Source organism: Hipposideros armiger, unplaced genomic scaffold (assembly GCF_001890085.2).
Source record: "Hipposideros armiger isolate ML-2016 unplaced genomic scaffold, ASM189008v1 scaffold_22, whole genome shotgun sequence".
Taxonomy (NCBI): Eukaryota; Metazoa; Chordata; class Mammalia; order Chiroptera; family Hipposideridae; genus Hipposideros; species Hipposideros armiger.
The window spans coordinates 3,167,837-3,193,365 of NW_017731372.1; the positions used below are offsets into that span (position 1 = coordinate 3,167,837).

General features: G+C 37.9%; 1 protein-coding gene across 1 annotated transcript in view; it reads left to right on the forward strand.

Annotated features, from left to right (window-relative positions):
* HMCN1 (hemicentin 1) overlaps window positions 1–25,529 on the forward strand; it is a 446,768-nt gene that overhangs the window by 362,254 nt on the left and 58,985 nt on the right. The window contains exons 69-81 of the mRNA XM_019635448.1: window positions 6,042–6,238; window positions 9,633–9,714; window positions 11,041–11,177; window positions 15,128–15,269; window positions 16,263–16,407; window positions 16,789–16,916; window positions 17,234–17,390; window positions 18,913–19,034; window positions 19,235–19,399; window positions 21,014–21,121; window positions 21,560–21,697; window positions 21,827–21,961; window positions 25,117–25,386. Coding sequence (XP_019490993.1) covers window positions 6,042–6,238; window positions 9,633–9,714; window positions 11,041–11,177; window positions 15,128–15,269; window positions 16,263–16,407; window positions 16,789–16,916; window positions 17,234–17,390; window positions 18,913–19,034; window positions 19,235–19,399; window positions 21,014–21,121; window positions 21,560–21,697; window positions 21,827–21,961; window positions 25,117–25,386 — 1,926 coding nt within the window. The remainder of the gene's footprint in view (window positions 1–6,041; window positions 6,239–9,632; window positions 9,715–11,040; window positions 11,178–15,127; window positions 15,270–16,262; window positions 16,408–16,788; window positions 16,917–17,233; window positions 17,391–18,912; window positions 19,035–19,234; window positions 19,400–21,013; window positions 21,122–21,559; window positions 21,698–21,826; window positions 21,962–25,116; window positions 25,387–25,529) is intronic.

Below are 25,529 nucleotides of genomic sequence, written 5' to 3' on the forward strand. Positions count from 1 at the left end.
ATGTTATTGCAAACAGTCTTTAAATAATCCAATCTGTAGATTATAATTGTGATAATCATTCAAAAAAAATTTTGGGGGGGAACTGGAGGAGGGGAACAGTGTTGGGGAATCGGGAAAAGGGAACAGACAAGTTGCTGTCCTTTTGTTCTTGAGTCTAGTTGTGAAGGACGTTGCTTAACCCGCCCATGTTGGTATTATCATTGTTCTTTTCCCGGGTAAGGCAGATCGGTCGCCGGCCTCTGGACGGCCGCTCATGGCAGCTTTTGGCAGCTCATGCGGACTGCCCGCCACTCACGGTAGCCCATGGCAGCCCACTGCAGCTCCACTGCAGCCTACGCCATTGCTGACGACTCACGGCAGCCCAGCTCCAGGTCGAGCTGTTGTTCACCATCTTAACTATAGAGGGCAGTGTCACTGGCCCTCGTGTAGGGATCCGAACCAGGGCCCTGCTGCTAAGAGCTGGTGTCCCAAGCCAGCTCTTAACCAACGCGCCACTCAGCTGCCCCTCAAAATTTTTTTTACTCTTGTATACTTTAAAATAAATATTAAGGGGCCGGCCGAGTGGCGTGATGGTTAAGAACTGGCTTGGGATGCCAGAGGGCCCCAGTTCGGATCCCACATATGAGGGCCAGTGACACTGCCCTCCACAGCTAAGATGCTGAACAACAGCTCAACCTGGAGCTGGGCTGCCGTGAGTTGCCGGCGACGGCGTAGGCTGCAGCCCCTGTGGCAGTGGGTTGCCATGGTCTACCGTGTGTAGCCAGCAGCCAGCGTGAGCAGCCAGCAGCCGCAGTGAGTGGCCGTCCAGAAGCCGACAACTGATCTGCCTCGCCCGGGAAGAGTGCAATGATGGTGCCAACTTGGGCCAGTGAAGCAACGTCCTCCACAACTAGACTGAAGAACAAAACGACAGCAACTTGTCTGTTCCCCTTCCCCAATTCCCCAGCACTGTTCCCATCCCCCCAACTCCCCAATAAAAATTTTTAAAGATAAATAAATAAATAAATAAAATATTAAGGTGTGTATTTCAGTGTCCTACACACAAATAGTATAAAGAGAAAACACATCTTTTCCTTGAAGTGAAAGATTTGACTTTCACTTCAATGAATGAAGTGAATGAAATGAACTGACTGTTTCAATAATCAATACTATTTTGGAGTTTTGTTTGTTTTTTCACTATTATGTAGTTAAAAACCTCAGCTCCTTATATAGAACAAAACACACTCCTCAAGGTACAATAAAAAGGATGTGAAGAGTCTAGCCAATGAGGCTAGGATATGTTTTCAGGATGCCCCATAATATTTCTCATAGTACCTATTCTAATGTAACTATTTGTATAACTTTAAAAGTCTGACTTGCCCTTAGTGAAACTCTATGATGGGCAGTACCCATCTTAATTATTACTGTGTTCACAGTGGTTACCATGACACTTAACACACAGTGTTTATTTGTTGGTTTGAGTTGAATGGAAACAAATGCTTGTCAGCTGGATTAAAGGGAGTTTTAACTAGAGGGAGGCAAAACAATATCTAAATAACCAAAGAAAGACACTGTGGTAGAGATGAGTGTTCCATAGAATGAAAAGTGGTAGTAGAGGTGGGACGCCAGGATATTGAGAGACGAAAGACAGAAGAAAGTGTCTGTAAGGAGGGGTGGAATGACGAATTTCTGTACGTCACTTCACAGAATATAAGGAATAACAGGAGATGACATGAATGTGATCTTGTACCTTAGTTATTGACATGTTAAATATTAATTATTGACTATAGATTATGTGCCAGGCATGTTTCTTGTCATCATGTAACAAATAATCATGGAACAACTACTATAGGACATATGGTGTGACAGCTATTTGAGTGCATTATTGAATAAGAATAATGCACTCAAATTCTTTGCCCTCAAACAATTCTTACGTCTGGTGGGGAACACAGATGTTGAGCAACTAAATGCTTTCGAATATGATGAGGATTATATGGCTAAAATCATATTCTGTGGGATGGTGAGGTTCAGAGGAGATCTCCTCAAGGATAACCCTGAGCCTTCAAGGGTCGGGCTGTAGAGGTGAGTGAGGCCTTGCCCCGACCTTTCACCTGGAAGTGATAGAGCTTGAGTTGTCCGTCTGTAGTCACCAAAACTGAGCAGGAAAGGAAGAGTAGCAGGAGACGAGGCTGGAAAGATACATGGGCAGAAGCCAAACCCTGAGAGCCTTGGGAACGTTTTACAGAATTTGGACCTGATTACAAAGGCGATAGAAGAAGCTTAAGCAGGATGCCTTACAAACAGATTTCATTTCCAAAAATAAATCCCTCTGATGACAGAATGAAGTATGAATTCAAGAGTCTGTTGTATTCATACAGGCCATGAAAATGCAGAGGCCTGGTCCGGAATATGGCAGTGAGGAAAGAGAGAAGGAAAGCCCCTCTAGGAATTCATAAACTCAGAAACGAAATCACAGTGCATTCCTGGATATAGCACACGAGGGAGAAAAATAACACATATTGCTAGAGTCTTTTTCAAAGAGCAGCCTTCACAATTGAAGGGTTTGTAAGGATAATATTTTCTAAAAACAGATTTGAGAACTGGCTCAGCAGAAAGATGAGACGTTTCTGCATTTCAGCATCTGTTGAAAGCTAATTCCATTAAAACCTGAAAAACTCCTCACTTGAATCAGTGCTACACTCAGAAAGTGAATGTAAAGGTCCTAATTTGGGGAGCTGCTATTCTCAACTTAATTCTATCCACATGGTGGAAGGTGTCATGGTGTGTTAGTGATTCTGAAAAGTCCAGTTTGGCGATAATACTGAACGCAAGAGAGAAAAACCATACAATTAAAGCTGGGGTTTTTTGACAGGGCCCATGCTATGAAGGGCTTTTTGACCACATTAAGAATTTTGGATTTCATCCTAGAACAATGGAAAACCATTAAGAGTTCTACGAAGTGGAATGCCATGAGTAGAGCTGCAGTTTCAAAAGACCACTCTGACTGCGACGTGGGGAGCTCCACAGAACAGGACAAGAGGAGGAGATTATTAGGAATTATGTTTGGAAATGACAGAACATCCAAATATATGGCAGCTTAAACAAAAAAACCTTTGTCTTTCTTGCTAAGTGAGAACTCTGGAGGGAGGCAGGAGTTGCGTTAGTTCACCAGTTTAGATATGTACAGTTTTCTTGGCCTTTCCATCATACTTGTTTAGCGACCATGCATTGTCGGCTCACCCCCAGCATCACTAGAAGCAGCAATAGAGCAGGAAAGGTAAGAAGGCAAAGAATTGCCCCCTTTAGGGACTTTCTTAGAAGCCCCACAAAACCACTTCCATTTATTTATATCTCATGGGTCGGAATCTTCACATGCCACTCCATTTACTCCCTACTAAAGAAGGTAGGGTAAAGGGGTGACCAGTTAGCTCAGTTGGTTAGAGCATGGTGCTCATAACACCAAGGTTGCCGGTTCGGTCCCCGCATGGACCACCGTGGGCTGCACCATCCCTAGGAGAGAGAGTCAGCTATGTCATTGTAGTGTGGGGGCAATGTATAGCCAATGACCATGGCTGTTACTCAATTAAAAAAAAATAAAGAGGCTAGGGAATGTAGCTTTTAGTACATTGACAGCCTCAACAAAATCAGAGACTGTTGATAAAAAATAATAATAATAATAATAATAACAATAATAACGGGTAGGCACCTGCAACCAGGAAGGAGATATTAATTAGTGCAAAAAATGGTTTTGTAGCTCAGGTTAGTAAAGGAGGTGAGAGAAAAAGATGTATTCCGGGAATAATTGTAGGTAGAAATATTAGGAGTTAGTTTTGGATTTGAACATAGGGGAGTGATGAAGACGATATCAAAGATGACTCCTAATTTCTGGTTCACGTGATTGAGTGATTGATGTATCCATCACATAAATGCAGGGAATGCTTGAAAAGGACCAGCGTTTGAAGAGTAAGGTAGTAGGTTCTGGTTGAATATGTGTTGAGTTTGAAGTAGTTTGAAACATCCCACTGGAGATGTTTATGTAACAATTACATTTATGGGTCTGAGCTCAGAAGAGAGATCTAAGCTGAAAAATATAAGTTCTGGAGTCATCCGAATGTGGACAATTCCTAGGCTGCCCAAATTACAAGACATACGGACAAGACAGAGTGCAGTAGTTCACAATCACTTAATGCATGTAACATCTGATGCCTGGGGACTGAACCAGCTAGGAACATGTTTCTGTTGTTGCTATTGTCAGTGTTGTTGTTTTAAATCTAGTGACGATAAGCTTTTGAGGATAAGGGCCATGCCTAATTAATCTTTGTATCCACAATGACTGACACATAGTAAATATCCGATAAGTGAGAGGAATAGAGAATGACCAAAGTCAAATGGAGAACCAGATAAGTGCTTTTGAGTGATACGAACAACATGCTATGGAAATTAAAAGGGAAAGGAATTTTATAGTTGGTTGAGAGAATCAAGAAAAGATTTGCAGTTATGACAAATGAACTTAAAACAACATTAATGTGACCTTCGTAGTATTTGAACTTTCTCAGTTATGAGATGGGACTATTGGAGGGTATTCCACTGAAGGAATAGCATTAGTAAAGTCACAGAACAAGAAAGGACTGGACTTGTTGAGGGAGAAAAGTAGTTTAATGTAAAGTCTAGGTTACATATAAGCCTAATAAAGGTAGATAATATTATAAAGATGAAGTGTGGCCATATTATAGAAGCCTTGGAAGCTGGAATGTAGAGTTTTTATTTAATTCACTAGGCAACATGGAGGCACAAATCTTTTAAGCAAGAAATCTTGAATTAATCTAAATGCACTTAAGGAACTATTTAGTCTAACTTATTAATTATAATCTAAAAACTAATACAGATTTCATATGTTCTCTTTTTTCCAGGAAGGAAAATGAGGACCCTAGGTAGATATTTTTAGGAGGCAGGTTTTAATGAAAGCACCGACAGCTATAGTGGACACTGCAGTAGTAATAACTTTTTTAAAACCTTTCATTATAAAATAAAATACTCAGAAACACAAAAGGAAGTTTGTAGTTTATAGATTATCTCATTGAATCTTCACACAATCCTATTAGTTAAATAATACTACTGCCCTTATTTTGAGATTTGCCCAAATCCATTACCCTAAGAATTTTTGGAGCCAGGATTCAAACTCAAGCTGTTTGACTCCAGATACTCTGCTGTGAGCCTCTGTTTTAAACTATGTGCCTGATTAAAAAAAACAAAAACAAAAAAACAGCTAATATTTGGAGCTGTCCAACAGAGGCTTTGGCTGCCTTATGAAACAGTAAGCTGGAAATGTTCATAGAAAACATATAATGAATGATCATTATAAGGGAAGTCTGTTTTAAACAGATTCCTAAACTTAGGAATAGTTAGACTAAGAAACCTTATTTCTTTCAAATGTTCAAATTCCTTAACATCCCCTTGAGGAAGATATTTTAGAAGTATAAATAACAGAAAAAAAAAAAGGAAAGTATTTCTGCCTAGATATAACAAATGTGTTTTATGCAGAAATATTCTCCAAATGTAACTTTTTTTTTTTTTTTTTTTGCTTAGTCATTGTTTCCTCTTAAAGTTCTGCATGGGAAAGATGATAGCAAAATTCCATAGCATTGGACTGTTACTTTTCTAGAAACAATAGATATTTAAAAGGTACAAAAACACACTACTGTGTTTAAGTACCTCTCTTTAAAAATGGTACAAGATGGGTTTCATTTTTATTATTTTAAAATCTTCACAGTTGGGTAAGACTGCTCTAATCATCTGAATCCCAATTGCTGAGTTATTATTGCCTTGTAATGGCTTGCCATTTGCTTTGTGATCTATCATACTCATGGAACATTCCTTTTAAGATAGTGCCAGTGACAAGTGGTAATAACATCTAAGAATGATCATTTTGGTATCCTTATTCTAATCAATTTATATCACATGAACCATAAATTTGAGTTGGATTTTCTTTTTAAAGTTGTTCTGGTCAGTTGTATTTTATCAAACAGCAAGTTCAACGGTTGTTTTTTATTTCCTTTAAATAGAACCACCTCATATCAATGGATCTGAAGAGCCTACAGAGATATCAGTGATTATTAATAATCCACTTGAACTTACCTGCATTGCTTCTGGAATCCCAGCTCCTAAAATTTCCTGGATGAAAGATGGACGGCCCCTTCCACAGATGGACCAGGTGCAAACTCTTGGAGGAGGAGAGGTTCTTCGAATATCTAGTAGTCAGGTAAGTTCAAAGTTTATACAATTATTTTATCCTAGGTTAAACTCCTCACTTGCTAATATATTAGAAATGTTGGAGAAACGATGTCTTCGAATCCAAACATATCACAGATCTCTGTAACTTTAGAAATGGGTAGATTGGTTCTATGGTATACGTGACTGGGTAGACACAAAATACATGACTAAAAAGGAGAAATGAGGGCCGGCCAAGTGGCTCAGTTGGTTAAGAGCTCGCTCAAGAGTGCGAGCTCTGAGCAATAGCGGTTTGAGTCCCGGCCCGAGCTGAGCTGCCGCTGAGCTGCCAACAGGTGGCAGGATGGCTCAGCTAAAAAAATAATAATAACTAAAAAAATAAAAAAGAGAAATGGAATTATCATATTAAACTCGGAAGGAAGGAAGATATCTTCACATTAATTTTTGCAGGTTTCCACAGTGCTATAAGTGACAGTGCAGGTTTCCTGAAGCTCTTAATTTGTGTCATGTAGCCCTTTACGGAGCCGGCAAAAAACAATTCAATATACTTTCATATGAAGCCTCAAAGAGCACTGTTCATCTCCAAAATCAACTACCTGACATGAAAACCTGAAGAGACACCATTTTCCAAAACCTGAATAATTCAATAAAATTGAGTGTTCTTTTACATTGTAGTTAAGGAACTTATTCAGAAATGTGAATGTATTAAAGAGAAGTATGTCTGAGCTGTCTTATTGTAACACTCTTCTGTTCTACTAACAGAAGTTTTATATTACACATATTACCCATCTGCACCCCAATGCCCTCATCTGTAAACTGAGGTTAGAAAAAAAGAATAATGCCTAAGTCACGTACTTGGGGATTTAGAGATCATCTAACATGATGTGCTTAGACTGGTGTCACAGGCATGGAGTGATGCTAAAATCGAGTTAGCATTGTTGTTGATGCTGCTATGATTGTTATTATCATCACCATTCCTTTAAAAAATAGAATAATAAATTATTTAGTGTGCATTTTCACTGAGGAAAGAGGAAGGAAAGGAAGCTAGAAAAAGAGAGCTAAGGGTTATAAATTGTATCAGTCCTGTGTTCCGCTGCGGGCTCTGTCACACTTGTCACCCTCATAACAACGTGGTGAGGTAATGTCGTTAGCCCCATTCTACAGATCCAGAAACAGACCCAGAGAGACTAAGTACTCACCTGCCAAGAACTTACCGCTGCTCAGGGATGGAGCTGGGTCTCAGTCTGGGTCTGGTTCAGTAGCGAGCCGGTGGAACGAAGCACAGTTCTTATGTCTACACCAAGGAGAAAACACTTTCCCTTTCCCTCTTCTCTCCATCAAACATTGCCATAGCCCAGAGAAAATACGGGTCACAGTACCAAACCACTTTTTGAATCCAAACCCTTGAATGTTATCATTTCGACAGACCAAAAAGGAAGGAAAAGAATGTTGTATGAAGACAGGAAAGTATGTGGAATTGACATCATAAATTTATAAAGGAATCATAAATATAAAGAACTCATGGTAAATAAAGAAGCTTGAGAGGAAGATGAAGGTTACTTTACTGGAGGTCTTAAATGCAAGAATGAAAAGTTATAACCCAACAAGACAAAGACCCCATAGAGTGTTAAATGGTGACCACATGTTCTAGCTCTCAGAGAATACAAACATGACACATAAGTCATTTCTCAGCCTTCAAGAAGTTTCCACTTGTCTAGGAGAAATAAAACTACACATATGGTAAAACTGGAAAAAAATAATAAAACCATTAAAAACATTATATTACTGAAAAATTAAATATTATCGAGTACAAAGACCCCTCTTGCTTCCTCTACACCTCTGTATTTTCATAGCGTTTTGGACACATCTCTGTTACAGCACTTAGTAAATTATGTTTTACTTATGTGAACTTTGTCTTTCATGTACGTATATCTATAACATATAGTTGGCCTGGCACATAATGGCTGTTTTGCAAATTCCAAACTTTGTGATAGTGACAAAAGTTTCCTGAGATATTTTTCATCTGACACTTGTCTGTGATTTATTCCAAAGAGGGAAAAATTCTGTGACCCAATAGATTTGGAAAACTTGATATACTATACCTTATTCTTCATGAACCGTAATGCATGTCAAGAACTGCAAAATTTTACACTAACAAAACCTGATTCACTATAATTTTCGAACACTCTACTAATGGAACATATTTTATAAAATGTCGCTACAAATAGTGACTACTCGTATCCCGAAGGGCATAAGTTGTCAGGAAATATTTCTCCGGAGAGACAAGATTTAAGAGTAGTTATGAGTGATGGTTCAAGTTTGGCTAAGTCAGAACAAGTGGAAGGGAAAATGCAATTTGGGAATAGAATGAGTTGGTAGGCAAGAGTTGACTTTTAGGGGTTTTAAAGATATGATGAGAAATTCAGAAATTATTCTCTAGGCAATCGCACATCATTTTAAATTCTTAATTGAAGGACTGTGTGAGTGCCATTCTTCTAAAGTTGTGTTTAAGTATTTTTCCAAACACACTAATTTTAACATACCGGTCTTAAATTTTTTCAAAGGAGTTTTTGCAGCCTACCAAAAAGTTTTTCCATAATCTATAAAGTCAGTTTTGAATGTAAGAATTTAAAAATTTCCAATATACTAGACATGTTCAAGTAGTAAAATAAATTAAAACAAGATTTTTCTGCTTTTCCAAAATATATTTTTCACAGCAGTAAAATCATCTATTTTCCAGCATGTACTTTATACGTACATAAGCATGGGCTGTGTCTACACAACATCAAACATATGAATGAAGGCTAACGCTTCTCGTGGAAACTGCATGAGGATATTTAAAGAACTGTTTCTGGTTTTAGTGAGAAAATAGTAGATTTTGCTATCCGTCTGACCCTATTTACAGCCAAATTACATAACATAGCCCTTTGGTTTCACTGTGTATATCAAAAATAGATTCAAAATATGGTATTAATGTGCTTTATTTAAATAACCTGGTATTTTATTTTATTTATTCAATTTTCTTCAGTAAGGCACCGATTGAACTTTTCAGTCTGCAATTCAAGCCTAATAAGTACTTATTTCTTCAAAAACATTGAGTATCTAGTCTGCCATGTATGGTGCTTGGTCCTATATATATTAGCCTTTTCTGAGATTATTAAATATACTTAACATGCAAACATTCCGAGATCAAATACTGAAACCCTGTTAAAATGGAGATTTACATATAATAGAGAAGCCAAGCAATGCTTGCTGTCACACTGCTGATCACGATGTTAAAACAGTTTATTAAAATTTAATTATTATGCAGTCTTCGTGAAATCTTGCATTGTGTGAGACTTTTAAATTCATTCTAGTGGGTATTTATTCTCATCACCAAAACCAACAAGATAACACTGTGTAATTCACTTATTCGGATTTTGTAGGTGGAAGACACGGGAAGATATACGTGCCTGGCATCCAGCCCTGCAGGAGATGATGACAAAGAATATTTAGTGAGAGTGCATGGTAAATTTGGCAAAATATTCGACAGTCCATCATACCCTAATACCTAATTAGAACCCATAAATATGGAACATGGGGCAACTCCACAGCAATTCATAAGATATGTTTATACATTAGGAGATATGTATTTTGCAAATCTGATTCTTTTATTTGACTGACCAAATGCTTTCCAGGAATAGTTCAGTGGGCTTGTTATTTGTTTTGTTCCTGCACAAATAATCATGTTTATTGATTTAAAATCTTAGAATATAAATTATGATAAAAATAGAATAGAAGCTATCCATAATCTCACTACACAAAGATAAGACTATTTTGCATATTAATATTTTGTCACAGAAATGTGATCATACAGCATATAGTATTTAACTTGTTTTCTCATCTCACTGTGGTATGGTGAACATGTTTTCATGTCCAAAAATATATTTTTATAAAATTATTGTTTAGTGATTACATAGTATTTCATTTAATGAACTGCCATCATTTATTTAATTCATTCCCTATTTTTGGATATATAGGCTGTTTCTATATTTTCACCAATATAAGCAACTCTGTTATAAACATCTTTGTGCATGCATGTTGACCTATTAGTTATCTTATTTTGATAAATTTCTTGCTTGTTTACACACACACACACACACACACATTTAAGGCCAAATTACCTTCTAGAAAAGTTGGGCTGGGTAGTTAGACTCTATATAAAAATGGGAATTACTCTTTATGCAGAGGAACATTCTAAAAAACTAAACAAGACTTTTACCTCACTGTAATAGCTTAAATGACTAAGCAGTGCAAACTGTAGGGATTGTGTGATGTAGAAGCCCTAGACACAAATTGGATCTGCCATTGATTGACATGTAAATTGTGTATTATAATATGAGTACATTAAAAAGATACACTTCTGCATATTAAGAAAAATATACACATCTCTGTATATTTTGATGAACAGACTCTAATTTAGGAGTTTTAAAATCTGATGTTCAGAGAAAATTATTACCAAGTGCATTTCTGGACACGGGACCCCTTGTTTGTGCCTTAGTTTCTTTACTTGTCAAATGGTGACATTGATGGGATTATATTACTCATCCTATCATTCATGTGGTGGTTAGAAGAATTTTATCACTTAGTGTATGTGAAAGGATAGAGTAAGGTAAAAACCCATGCCACTATGTGTAATCATTCGTACTATAAATTGAATGAGTAATGTTTTGAGTGTATGCCTTTTATTTTATATAACAGAAACAATGTTTGTTGAACTCCTATTATATAATTCAGACCATCTTACATCTTGTTTATTGAAAGCCTATATGACGTGTTTGTTCTCATGCCCAGTACCACCCAATATTGCTGGAACAGATGAGCCCCAGGATTTCACTGTGTTGCGGAACAGACAAGTGACGCTGGAATGCAAATCAGATGCAGTGCCCCCACCCGTAATCACTTGGCTTAAAAATGGAGAACGGTTACAGGTAAAATCTTTCTAAGTTCCATGGAATCATTTTGAGATTACAAAACAAAAATCATCTATGGAGTCTTCGTTAGGGTGACAAAACCAAACAACATCAGGCTACTAAGTTATTCACCATTGCAGGGGTGGGACCAGGGTCCTTTGATGGGCCTCCTTTTCTCAACCTAGGGTAGTTAGTAACCAGTTCTGGGTCAAACAACAGGTATTTTGATTCACATACTCTGTAAATTGGCCCAAATATGTATCTCCTGGAGCCCATGGATTGAAGTTGGAATTGAAACCCTCAGCTATTTCTTTAGTTGAGAGAGAAGAAACCTTCAGGGTCTCAAAAGAACTCACCTGTCCAGCAAAGTCTCTACAGCAAACCGGTTCCTAAATTTCCCTGGTCTGAATTTGGACCTCAAGGGTAACCCCAGGGATCTGTGAACTATCAGGATCCAGGACTGGGATCTTTGAAGAACACAGGTCCTGGCTCATCTAAAGCTTCCCATGTTCAGCTGGTACCTGTCTGCTCTCACAGAGCATCACAGCCCAGGATCCTAAGTAGCCTTCTAGGGTTGGCTCAGTCTTGAATTTGAATGTTCTTCTGATCTTCCTTATCCTAGTAGTTATCTCATTTTCCCTCCTTTGTTCTTCCTCATCCTGTTAGTTAGTATAGCCTATTATGGTACACTGTGCCTTATTATAAAAGATTATGCCCCCTAACACCTGATGCAGAAAGACCTCCACCACCACCAAACCACACCAAACACCAAACACAGAGAGACTGGATTCTGAGTAAGTTACATGTTAAAGCATCATGTATATCACTTAGCCCTTTTGTGCCTCAGTTTCTCTATTGTGTGCCTACTATATAATGCTAGGTGCTGTGATTGCTGCTGAGAGTAGTCTTGACCCTCAAGGAGCTCACAGACTATCTGAAAAGATACAGTAAATCAGATCATAGAGTGGATACTGCTGATAAATTATGTTAGGGAGACATGCGGCATTGTATGGAAAGAGAGAGGAGAAGCAAGCAACTCAGGCCGAAGCTTAAGGAACAGCCTGGGGAGCCTCTTAGAAAGGGTGAATTCAATTTTAACTGATGGGTACATGTTGGGTAAAAAGGAAGAAGGGGGGCCGGCCGAGTGGCTCAGTTGGTTAAGAGCTCACTCAAGAGTGCGAGCTCTGAGCAACAGCGGTTCAAGTCCTGGCCTGAGCTGAGTTGCCACTGAGCTGCCAACAGGTGGCAGGATGGCTCAGCTAAAAAAAAAAAAGAAGAAGAAGAAGGTAATTCCAATCACAGATAATGGCATGTACAAAGCCATTACAGGAAAAGTAGCTTAGTATGGCTGAAGTAGACTGTGATTAAAATTATTTGATAGATTCCTCATTGATTTCAGGATTCAGGTTAGACTGCCCAGCTTAGCTCCACGGCCCTTCATGCTCTGATGTTTCCTGCATAGTCTTGTCTCCCAGGTATTCATTTCACTCTAGGCTAATAGGGTTCATATAGTGACTCAATGAATGGAGAAGTTCAGGCTAATCCTTGATGATGGAGTTCAGGCTAATCCCAGATATGATCAATTGATGTGAGTATTAGGACAGAGTGAGTTTCCCAGTTGTAGCGGAAAAAAAAATGAGTTCAGTTTTAGATATTTTGGGTTTGAAATATCTTTATACTATTTAAGGAATGTGGGTCTATTATTCATAAAAAATTTTTATTTGGTCGTCCTCACGGTGTAGCATGTTATTGAAGCCTTAGGTTTGTGTCAGGTCGGCCAGAAAGATTACGGTGCGTGAAGCCCAGTACATAAGACTAAAGCCTAGGGCAATACTGATAATTACAAGGTGAGCAAAGGAAGAAGAGAAAATGAATGGGATTGAGAAGGAGGACTCAGAGAAATAGAATGAAACATAGTTGACATTGGTGTGCTGAAAGCCAAGGAAAGGAGAAGGAGTGGGTTAATAGGCCACATTACGATACAAATTAAGTTGCGTCCATTGGCTTTGGCAATACAAAGAAGTGGCTAAAGATCAGAACAATGGTTCTTCAATTGAGCCATCAAAGTAGAAGATAGGTTACAGTTGTTGGGGGTGGTAAGAGGAAGTGAAAATAATTGTGGACTATTTTTTAAATATATCAGAGATTTATATGTTTATTTCATGAAAGAGATTGAAGATATAGGAGAGAGAGAAAGAGAAATGTATACGACAAAGTGAGTTGAATGGGAAAGGAATGGTACCCTGGTCACAGGTGAAGAGATTAGCCTTGGACAGAGGGCTGACCTTTATGCGCAGAGATGGGAAAATAGAGATGAAGGTGGCAGTTGTCTGCGAGATGAGAGGGGGAGAGAATTGCGGGCAGGCACGGGGCTTTGGTTTTCTTGGTGGAGAAGGAAAGCAAGGTCACCTGCTGAGAATGAGGTTCTCTCTGAGGAAAGAAGTCAACTTTGGAAGAATCGCTGATGGTAAATGGGAAGGGAACCAAAGAAAATTGTAGTCAGAGTAAGTTAGCAGAACTTACTGATGTTTATGGAAGAAAGGTATTATAAAAATCAACTCTGAAAAATTTTATTAACCTAAAACTCTGCTATACCTACGTAAAAATTCAAATACGTTTAAAAGAACTTACCATGACTGTTTAAGAAATCACTTATTCTCATCAGAGGCAATAAAATTTTATCACTAATAGCCCCTAGAGAAAATACATGGACTTTTAAAATTAATGGACCTGAGTGCATATTTTAGTGTGAACAACTTTTTTCATTAGAAATATATATCTATCTGGGACAGAGTCTAAACGGTAGAAAGATCTTATTTGGCTCTTTCTGAGGTACCATCTTAGGCACAACCAGAAAATATCAGTCTTTGATGCTATGTGGCATTTTTTTTTAAACTTTTTTGGGGAACAATGTGTTTATTCGGGTAACAATGTGTTTTTTCCAAGTCAAGTTGTTGTCCTTCAATCTTAGTTGTGGAGGGCACAGCTCAGCTCCAAGTCCAGTCACCGATTTCAATCTAGCTGCAGGGGGCACAGCCCACCATCCCATGCAGGAATTGAACCAGCAACCTTGTTGTTAAGAGCATGTGCTTTAACCAGCTGAGCCACCTGGCCGCCCTATCTGGCATTTATTGATAATTATGAGCATCATTCATTTTAATTTATACAATATTATTTGTTTATATCTATTTCCCCAATTGGACTAAATAGCAGAGGTTAAATTTAATTGTCTCTATATTTTCATAATTCTTAGTTCCATACCTGTATACAAAATAAATGCTTAACAAATATTTTTAGATTAAAATCATTTATTTACTTATTTTTAAAATGTTAAAGGATAATTGTTTTCTGTAAGTTAACCGAAGTTAATTTACTAATCAGGAAGCTTTTAGTTGTAAGTGACAGAAGTCAAACTCAAACCAACTTAAATGGAAAAAAAAAAAAAAAGAGGTATTTATTAGCTACAGGATATGAACTTAGGCTTTAGGCATTACTATATCCAGAGGCTCTAATCATGTAATTAAGATCTCTGTGCTTTTTGTTGAATCTCAAGTCAGCTTGATTTGTCTTAGAGTCAGAGCAGGCTGTCCCCACATGGTGATAAGACTGCCACCAGGCTTATGTCACCCTCACCACTAGTGATTCTTCTGAAAAAAACCGTGTGTTCCCCAACACTTCCAGCAAAGTCCTACAGAGGGCGCTGATGTGTCCAATCTCAGTCACCTGACCATCCTCCTGTGGTTCACTGTGGCCAGAGAATTGAAGACATTTATTAAGCCCTTACCTTAACCACACTCCTAGAAATAGTTCCCAGGGGTTTTGCTACCAGGGTAATGATGGGGGGAGCAGACAAAGCATATTGGAAGACAAGCACAATACAGTTCACTATAGTTATTTTGATGTTACAAAGTAATATTTTATTTCCTTTTCCTGACATTTTCATGATGCATTTTACTTGCTGAATCCAGGCAACGCCTCGAGTACGAATCCTCTCTGGAGGGAGATACTTGCAAATTAATAACGCAGATCTCAGTGACACAGCCAATTATACCTGTGTTGCCAGCAATGTTGCAGGAAAGACTACACGAGAATTTATTCTCACTGTGAATGGTAAGAAAAATTAATCATTGTTTCACAATTTAAAAATTTAGCCAAGGGTATTCAAAGAGATGAGCATACTAAATTAACTGTTGTGGTTATCGTATTTCTTTTGAAAAAGACAACATGCAGTATTTGTATTATAGCTCTATATTCAAATTAACATAATTTCAAAAAAAATAATTCAAAGTACATTACCCTATCTTAGAGGATAATATATATCCAATTGTTATCAGCATATCCTGATGTTCTGTGTCATTCAGATCAGAGCCATTAAGGAACTTAATAACCTAAATCTCCAGATGACAAGTGGCCCATTATTTAGTTCGCCTTTAGTGATGTTGGTGTTTGAGTATATATGTGCTAGACAGAGACTGTTTATAATTTCCTCAACTATGAAATCGAAACACTAAAATGTGCCAAATTTCAGGAAGATAATACAGACTTTGGATTTTTAATATATGAAACTTTACAGGATATTGGGTGACCCACACAACTAATATCTCTGATACTACACTTAAAATTCAGGTTTTGTATTCCCATGTGCACTCAATGATTAATAAAATACATGCTCTGAGACGTGCGTGATTAATCACAGATGTGCTTTTCGTTATAACAGCCCACTTTCTGTTCTTTATTTAAAGAGAAGTTGTGCCAGTGTTAACATTCTCTGACCATTATTTGGCCAAAGAGAAATAAGAAATATCATCTTTAATTTGCATCAGACCAGAGCTGATTTTTATTCAAGCCTCTCTCACAGAAAGCCAGATTTCACACACCATATCAGGGATTTAAAGCCCCCTCTTCCCATCTACTATTTATTTTTAAACACAGACTATCTTGAAAAAGATTTTAGGAGTTAAACCCCAATTCTATTTATATTAACTTGAATTAGCTGTGGGCAGCGTTAGACATTTGACTCAAAGCTCACCTTGTATGACCGCTTCCGAGTGTTAGTTCAGGCTGTTGTATAAATGAAGTTTTCTACATGCATCTCTTGTTCAGTGCCTCCGAACATCAAGAGTGGCCCCCAGAGTCTTGTCATTCACTTAAATAAGTCAACTGTATTGCAATGCTTGGCTGAAGGTGTGCCAACCCCAAGGATAACATGGAGAAAGGATGGAGCTATTCTCTCCGGGAATCACGCAAGGTAACGGTTCTGGAAAAGGATGACAAATACTGTAAGAACTGAAATACAACCCTTAAATCTTTTTTCCAATGAATTATTTTGTTCTTGTTATATTTAGAATGAGTCTTTTCATGTTAATATGAGAATCAAAATCTAGAATTTTGAGAGCATAATTTCTAAGACTTCTCTCCAACACAGAATGATGATCATTCATCCAAGATCACAAGGCCCATCTGCTGTGCACCTTTGCAGGATATCTCTTTTTTTCCACCAAGAGCACTGTAAATTTCTGAAGTAGGAAAAAGACTAAAAATGAATTTAACTAAGTCTTGAAAAGTGCTCTCAAAGTGAATAATCAGCAAAGGCTGATTCAGGGGATTTCACTTGTATTCTTTCCTCTAGATACTCCATCTTGGAAAACGGATTCCTTCATATCCAGTCTGCACATGTCACCGATACTGGGCGATATTTGTGTATGGCTACCAATGTTGCTGGAACAGACCGCAGGCGAATAGATTTACAAGTCCATGGTAATTATAGCTTGATAAACAGCCTTCAACCTTTGACTCATACGTTCTTTGATAGCCTAAACCTGTAAGGTCATAAAGACCTTGATATTCAGGGCTATTTAAGTGTACTAAAGTATATTATGAATAGTCAAGACCATGTTTTCTCCTCATTATGAATAGCACCATCACAACACTATTTAAATTCACAGAAATGCATTGTTTTCGTAACTAGGAGGCAAGTGACCAATGATTAATTTCAGTTCCACAGAAATGCTTCAAACAGCATACTATTATACTTGCTGAATGTGTTTCCCTCTTACTTGGTGACTTTGTTTTAGTTCCTCCATCGATTGCTCTGGGTCCTACCAACATAACTGTAACAGTAAATGTTCAAACTACTCTGGCTTGCGAGGCTACTGGGATACCCAAACCATCAATCAACTGGAAAAAAAATGGGCAACTTCTTAATGTGGATCAAAATCAGAATTCGTACAGGTAAGGAATAATATAATTGAAAAATCCCACCTACTATTTAGAAGAACATTTTTAACAGAATTAACAGTATGAAAAATTAGCTAGTATATAGAGAGAATATTTTCTTTTCTTAATATGGAATGAGTTTTCCAACGTAAAATATTTTTCTGAATCATAGGTGCAGCTTTTCTAGCCATAAGCCCTGTGGATGACTGTTAGTGAGGTCTACAGGATTAGATTTCCATTCTGCTTTAGATTTTTAGCACCTTTTGGAATTTTATGAAGGATGAGAACATGATTTGGTATGAAAGAAAAACTATTCTGTAAATACAATACAAGGTTTAGTTGTAGAATAAAAATCAAATTTTATACCTTGAAACACAAACAACTTAGGTATTTGGCACCATGTGTAGGGAGGAAAAACAAACAGCATTTTCTCCAATTTTTGCATTCCTGTGGCTTTACTAGCATAATATGGCATAATATGTTCATAATATGACAATGTATGCTTTTTAAAGTTTAACCTTTAAGTCAATAGGAATTTCTGATGCTATAGATGAGCATCATTTTTTGTATTTCAATTAAGTTCATAGATAGGTATTTTGTCAAAGGATTTGCCATAGTACTAAAAAGAAATGTTCTCGTAGATCTACTTTGATGAAAATCAATTCTGATAACATCAGGAAATATGAAATGAGGGGTCTCTCACTTGAAATGGCTATTGTTTCTCTCTCTTTCTTGCCCTTTTAATCTGTTGACATAGCAGTTTGGTGACTTGAAGGTACACACCATGTGGAAAATGTACAATGCCTTTCAATAAAAAAGCTTGTCAAATATGTTCCCATTAAATCAAATTATTTCCATTCTATCAGTGTGCTGTGTGAAGTAAGAAAACAAATGTTCTTATTTAGGTTTACTTTAAATAACATATGTGTATTTATTAAACCTTGTAAACATTCAGAATGATCCAGATCTCTTTTGTTTTGAATGGGTTAGAAGTTAAGGAAAAGACTTATTGATATATGTACTGTGCATCTCCAAGGCTTCCAACACTTGTAAGGAGAGATGTGAAGGAGGGAAAGGTGCAATTCAGGCAGACTTGTAGCCTGTCAATGGAAATAATCAAGTACTGACCTGTAAAGGTATTGTGAAATGTGGAGATGATGTATGGGAAGCATTTGAGATGGTGCCAAGAATAGATTCAGTGCTCAGTAAACAATGCCTGCCATCAGTGTCCTCCTTGCACTGTCTTTCACTTACGAGAGCTTGGCTGACCGTGATAGAAACATTCAGAAAACCCAAGACTCCCCCGTCAGACAACCCTGCTACCCACTGCTTCCCGTAAATGTCAAGGTTGAGGCCCTATTAACCAACTGCCGTATAAACGTGAAGTCTGATACATGAAGGATCAGAGAAACGATGCTCATTTTAACATGAGGAAAGAGTTCCGTTTCCCTCGATGCACAACATGGCACCATGTTGAACCAACTGGAAACATTTATGAAAACTGATAATAGTACCTCATTGCTTTGAAATCTTCTAGGCTCCTTTCTTCTGGTTCACTCATAATTATTTCCCCTTCTGTGGATGACACTGCAACCTATGAGTGCACGGTGACAAACGATGCTGGAGAGGACATGAGAGCTGTGGATCTCACCGTCCAAGGTACAGCCTTCTTACTATGTGAATTGAAAGTGACTGTAAGGATATCATTTCATTAGTCCAACCTCACAAAAGCATGTCCTTTTTCCTCTTAGTTAACACTGACTTTCAGTGTAGAAAGTGAAAGATGTATGATAAGGCTTTGGAAATCTGTAAGGGTTGGAAATGTATGTTTTTGTTTATCTTGATTGTTATTGTTTTAGTTCCACCTTCCATAGCTGATGAGCCTACGGACTTCCTAGTAACCAAACATGCCCCAACAGTAATTACCTGCACTGCTTCTGGAGTCCCGTTTCCCTCAATTCACTGGATGAAAAATGGAATAAGACTGCTGCCCAGGGGGGACGGCTACAGAATTCAGTCCTCAGGTGAGACCAAGTTCAGCGACTGCACATCTATTGCTGGGATTAATCATTAATGGGGGGCTTTTTTTGCACCAAAACAAAAGAATAAGATAAAAATACACCTTCATTTCTGGGTTTAGGCATCTGGAAAAAAAATGCAATTAGAGTTGGAAGGGGAACTAGGGAAAAGAAGAAAAAAAAATGTTCAAACAACATAAAAATTAGTATCTAAGACTGATCTGAATATAATAAGCATGACCACTGGAACTTCATATGCATATTTACTAAACCAAGGGTTTAACAAATTTCCTTTTTGCCTTTGAGTGAACCACTCTTCTTCCATTGGCCAGATAGACTGTCTATTCATTTAACCAATGTTCAGTGCCTAAAGTAGGCTATACACTACACTACATTTCTGAGGATGTAAAACTAAGACAGGGTTCTTGCTATCAAGGTTTTAATAATTTATCAGCTAAGGCTGTGTGATAAGTGCTATGATAGATAAATTGTGAGGGTGATAGTAGCCATCATTTATTATATAAAAGTTAAGTATTGAACAATTTGTAGTACTGAAGAGAAAAAAAATAATTCACCTAAGTGAAAGAAAGTATAGGTGATTCACATGGGTGTTTTTGAAAACAGCCTGCTTGGGGAGGTACACCAGAGGCAAAGGAAAGTGTCAGCTGATATCCTGGGGCTTTATGAGTGTGTACATATTATTCTAAGGGAATTTGTTATTTATTCAATAGAAGGCAAATAATGGAAGATTTATTCTCAGGATGGAACTTGGCTTTCAAAGCAAAGCATTGTTGCTATCTCAGAAACCTGTATAGATTGGTAGCAATTAAAATCGTAAAATATACATGAACTGCCCTCAGCACAAAGTATTGTGCCAAGAAAACAGTTTGGAACTTTCTCAAAATGTTAAAGAGTTACCATATGACCCAGCAACTCTGTTCTTAGGTATCCACTCACAGAAATGAAAACATATGTTCACACAAAGACTTGTATGCAAATATTCATAATTCTCAATAGCCAAAAAGTAGAGATAACTCAGTCATCCATCCACTGGTGAATGGACGAACAAAACGTGGGTAATCCACACGATGGAATTCTATTTAGCAATAACATAGATAAAAAATATTGACACATAGTCCAGCGCATGAAACTCAAACACTGTGCTCCCAGAGAAAGATGTCAGACACAAAAGACTTCTGTATGATTCCATCTGTATGAAATGTCAGGAAAGACAAATCCATAGAGACAGAAAGTACATTAGTGATTTCCTAGGGCTGGGGTTGGGAGCAAGGAGTGACTGTAAATGGAATGAGATTTCTTTTTGGTGTAATGGAAATATTCTAAAATTAGATTATGGTGATAGTTGCATGACTTTGTAAATACACTAAAATCATTGAGTTGTGCATGTAAGTGGGTAAATTTTATGGTAGGCAAATGTTGCCTCAGTAAAGTTAACAGTGATTTTAAAAGTACTATGCTAGGTACTTCAGGGGGCACATGTATGAATAAAAGCCAAGCACCACTGTGCTATGGGGGTGAAAACACAAACATCAGAGAGACATAGTTTATTGAGCCAGAAAAACAGGATGGACTGTGCATGCAAAGTTTTTTTCTTTTTAGGAGCGATTGAAATATTTGCCACTCAATTAAACCACGCTGGAAGATATACTTGTATCGCCAGGAATGCAGCTGGCTCTGCACACCGACACGTGACCCTTCGCGTCCAGGGTATGCAAGATTATTTACTCATTAAAAGCTTGCCATTGTTGTTGTGTTTGTCATGTTTATTCTTGAAAGGTTGTACTGTCTAGAGCTATGAACCAAGTAATATCTTGGGGATATGAAAGCTTGGTAGATGTTCTTCAACAGACTAAAGAAGACCCACAGGTAACAAACCACACAATACAACCCCCAAATTATTTTTCTTCTTGAATTTGTATAATCTGTTCCTGTTTCTGGTCTTCTCATGAAGTTCTTCTAATGGAAGCTGGCTATAGGAGCAAGACTTAAAAAAATGTAATATGGCCAATATTCGCTTTTCCCCAGGACAGTCAAATCACTGATATTTTGAAATTCTGAACCTGGGCATGTTTAGCCTCATGGCTACTGTAGATGTTTTGTCACTAACTGGTGCCATTGCTTTTTTCTGTTGATTGGTTTTCATAGAGCCTCCATTCATTCAGCCTCAGCCAAGCAAACTAGATGTCATTCTAAACAATCCCATTTTATTACCATGTGAAGCAACAGGGACACCCAGCCCTTTCATTACTTGGCAAAAAGAAGGCATCAATGTCATCACCTCAGGTACGTACCACTGTTTCCATCAAGAAAATCACAGCAATACAGTGTTTTCTAATTCAGAAGTTGGTATGATTTCTTTTTTTTTTTTAACGAAAGTAAAAGTTCTCACTCTGCTTTTGTACCGTGATGTAGGCAAAAGCCATGCCGTTCTTCCTACCGGCGGCTTACAGATCTCCCGAGCTGTCAGAGAAGATGCTGGCACTTACATGTGTGTGGCTCAGAATCCAGCTGGTACAGCGTTGGGCAAAATCAAGTTAAATGTTCAAGGTACCTAAATAACAAACCGCTGTGTCTTCATTGCAAAGATGGTTATAACCATGAATACCAAAAATCACATATCTAAAATAACTATGCTACCATAGTTCTCAACATTCTTAGTTTACATTGCCTTATTTGCTTTTCTATTACCCTTCTGGTGAAAAATAACTTATGTTTTGGAGGTTTTGTGTTGTTTTGTTTTGCATCATCTGTATAAGCAAACTGAGGCTTCTCATCATGTTTTGAACTTCTGTGAGCCTCCGTTTGGTACTCTATTTCATTGTAGCACATTTTTAAGGTGATTTTAAAAACCATTCTCTCCACAGTACTGCTTTGGATACATTAGGAAACACTAAATTGTAATTTCCACTTAAAAACAAATCACAATTGCAGTTAAACCAACTTGATAGGAAAAAATTATTCTAAAGAGAAAATGGGTTTTTCTCAGTTTTCACTGATATAGTCTTGATATAATTTTCGTATCTCATACATTGCTTTTGTGAATGACGAAGTACACTAAAATGAGGTGCTTAGCAGATTTTGAATTTTCCTATAGTGCGATTTTCCTATGGTGAATGAATGACTATCATAAAGCTCACTTACCTGCACATTATAACTCTAATTTCTCTGTATTTTTCAACGAACGTTTATTGGGATAAGTGGAACTACATTGAACAATACAAACATGATCCTTCCCTTATAGCGTGGAGAAGGGAAAAACTAAACTACCAAATAAATGAAATAATCATAAGTTCCAATATATGCTATGCAGAGGAAAAAATAAAATGCTGATATGGAGAATAATGGGGAAATGTGGGGGCCACTTTAGCAGTTAAAGTAGATTCTTTGAGGGGGTCCCATTTAAGCCTGAGACTTGAATGATGAGCCGTGTAAAGGAGGCGGAGCATCCAAGGGAAAGAGGACAGCATGTGCAATGGCTCCAACGCAGGAAAGAGTCAGAAAATAAACGTGCCAGGGTGGCTGGGCAGTGGTGAGTGACGGGAAGGCTGGCGAAGTGGGAGGGGTATCAGAAAAGATGGCAGGGCCAGCGCATGGAGGTCCCAAAGGAACACAGGGAAGTTAGATTTCATTCTCTATGCAGTGGGAAGCCTTTTAGGCATTTAACCAAGACTCAGGTTTGGTTTTAGGGAGATCTGTTTTGCTGGTATGTAAACAATCATTTAGAGACAGGGCAAGACTAGAGCTGGAAGACTAGAGCAGGATATCATGGCCTGGCCAGGAGTTGGGGTAGCTGTGTGAGTTACAGATAAAAGCGATGGGTTCAAAATACTTTTGGAGGTACCATTGTCATGATTGCTAATAAATCAGAGTTGGGAGCTTAGGAAAAGAGAAGCATGAATTATGTTTCCTGGGCTTTGGGCTTGAGCTAATGAGTGGATGATAACGCCATGGGGAATGCAAGGGGAGGAACTGGTTTAGGAGGAAGGAAACCGTGATTTCTGTTTAATCATGTTAAATGTGGAAAACTATTAGAAATCCTAGTGGAGATGTCAAGTAGAGAGTTGAATATTTATGAATTCAGAGCTCATGGGAGAAGTATAGTCTAAGATATAAATTTCAGTTCACAAGGCTGAATGAGAATTTGGACAGAAAAGAACTAAGGACAAAGCCCTGGGAAGCTGCATTGTTTAGGGGCCCAAGAAAGGAGAGGATGCTGAGAAAAAATACACAGGAGAGGGCAAGATGTCGGAGGAAAACTAGATGGAGACTAGGAGAGGAGAGTACTTCAGGAAGTGAGTGGGTAACTTTGTTGAATGTGATAGGTCAAGTAGGGTAAAGACCAAGAAATCTTCATTGGTTTTGGCAGCATAGAGGTCATAGAAAAGAACAGTTCCATATTTTAGGGTTTTGTTTTTTTTTTCACCAACTGATTAAAAATATTGATATGAGCAATTATGGGACAAAGAAACACATTAAGCAACTAATAGCATTTCAGCATGCCAAAAGCAACTATAGATAATTGCATGCTCTAGAGACATTAAAAATCGTGAATGCAATCTCTCCTTGCAAATACAGTATATAATTGCAGGCACAAGTTCAACCAGATAATGTTGGTTGATATAAATAATTTTAACATGCTTATTCACAGTTTTTTCACAACACATTGACTTTATTTTACTCATCATGATTAGTGTACCCTAAGATTTGGTCTCTGCATGGTTGGCCATTTCTCCACAGCTTCCTCTGGGGACATCACAGATGGTTCTAGATCCCCAAAACTCGGCATGCACAGGGCATTATTTGGATCAATGGCGTTCTCAGAGAGCTTGTTTCTGATTCCTTTTCTTAGCATGTGATAACAATGAATATTGTTGACCTTTCTCTCTTAAGCTTTCTTGAATGAGTGGTAGATGCTTTATAGGATTTTTTTTTTTTTTGCCCAAACTCACTTAAAGTGGTATTTTTACCAGCATGGTTATCTCTGGACTTGCACTGAAAGGGAGGGGGGTCATCCTCTCCTTCCTTTTTTATGTCCTTGTGATTGGTTGTGCCTTGCTGGTGGTTGATTATTCTCTCATACTTATTTAGTATGTCTTTAAGTCTCAATAGGATATCCAGGCCAATACCTAAGCAGCAATCAACATATTGGAAACACCAGAAAGGGAAATCCTTATCATAAGCCCTTCCACAGTTTTCTGAAGGAGTGGGAAGAGTTTTATCTATATAATTCTTTTCTATGATTCATTCATTCATTCAAATAATACTTCATTAAATATGGCCACCATGCTAGGCACTACAGAAGATGCATGGGTAGAGTATCTTTGAGCAGTTGAATAATTTTCAAACCTTGAAGAGGTGTATTTTGAAAATTTTAAGTAGCTGAAGTGAATCACGCAATACATGTATGTTAAAGAAAATGTCTCTGTCAACACAGCCTAAATTTTCTAGACACGCAATCACTCAGGACTATGTTTACGTCCTTATTTATAATTGATTATTGTTTACATTTATTAACTAGACAGAGAATAATTTTCTGGAATGAATTCAATGATAACACACTATAGTGACCCTTTGATGATGATATGCTAACGTCAGGATTTTGCTTCTCATCAATGTGACTTCACTTTGCTAGAGCGGTACTATAGTGTGTAAATGGTAACATTCATGCTTTTAAAATGAAATTTGGACTTTGTTTCTTTTAGTTCCTCCAGTCATTAGCCCCCATCCAAAAGAATATGTCATTGCTGTGGATAAGCCCATCACACTTCCCTGTGAGGCAGACGGCCTCCCACCACCTGACATTACGTGGCATAGAGATGGGCATGCAATTACGGAATCCATCCGCCAGCGCATTCTCAGCTCTGGGGCTCTGCAAATAGCATTTGCCCAGCCTGATGACACTGGGCAGTACACGTGCATGGCAGCTAATGTGGCAGGATCCAGCAGCACGAGCACCAAGCTGACTGTCCATGGTAGGTGATTTCACATCAATTATTTCAGACTGCTACATTCCCATGGCAGAGAAAAGACAATGAAGAAAAAATATGGTGGCAATCAAAGCCATGCAAAACCAATAATTCAAAATATAGAGTGTGTGTGTGTGTGTGTGTGTGTG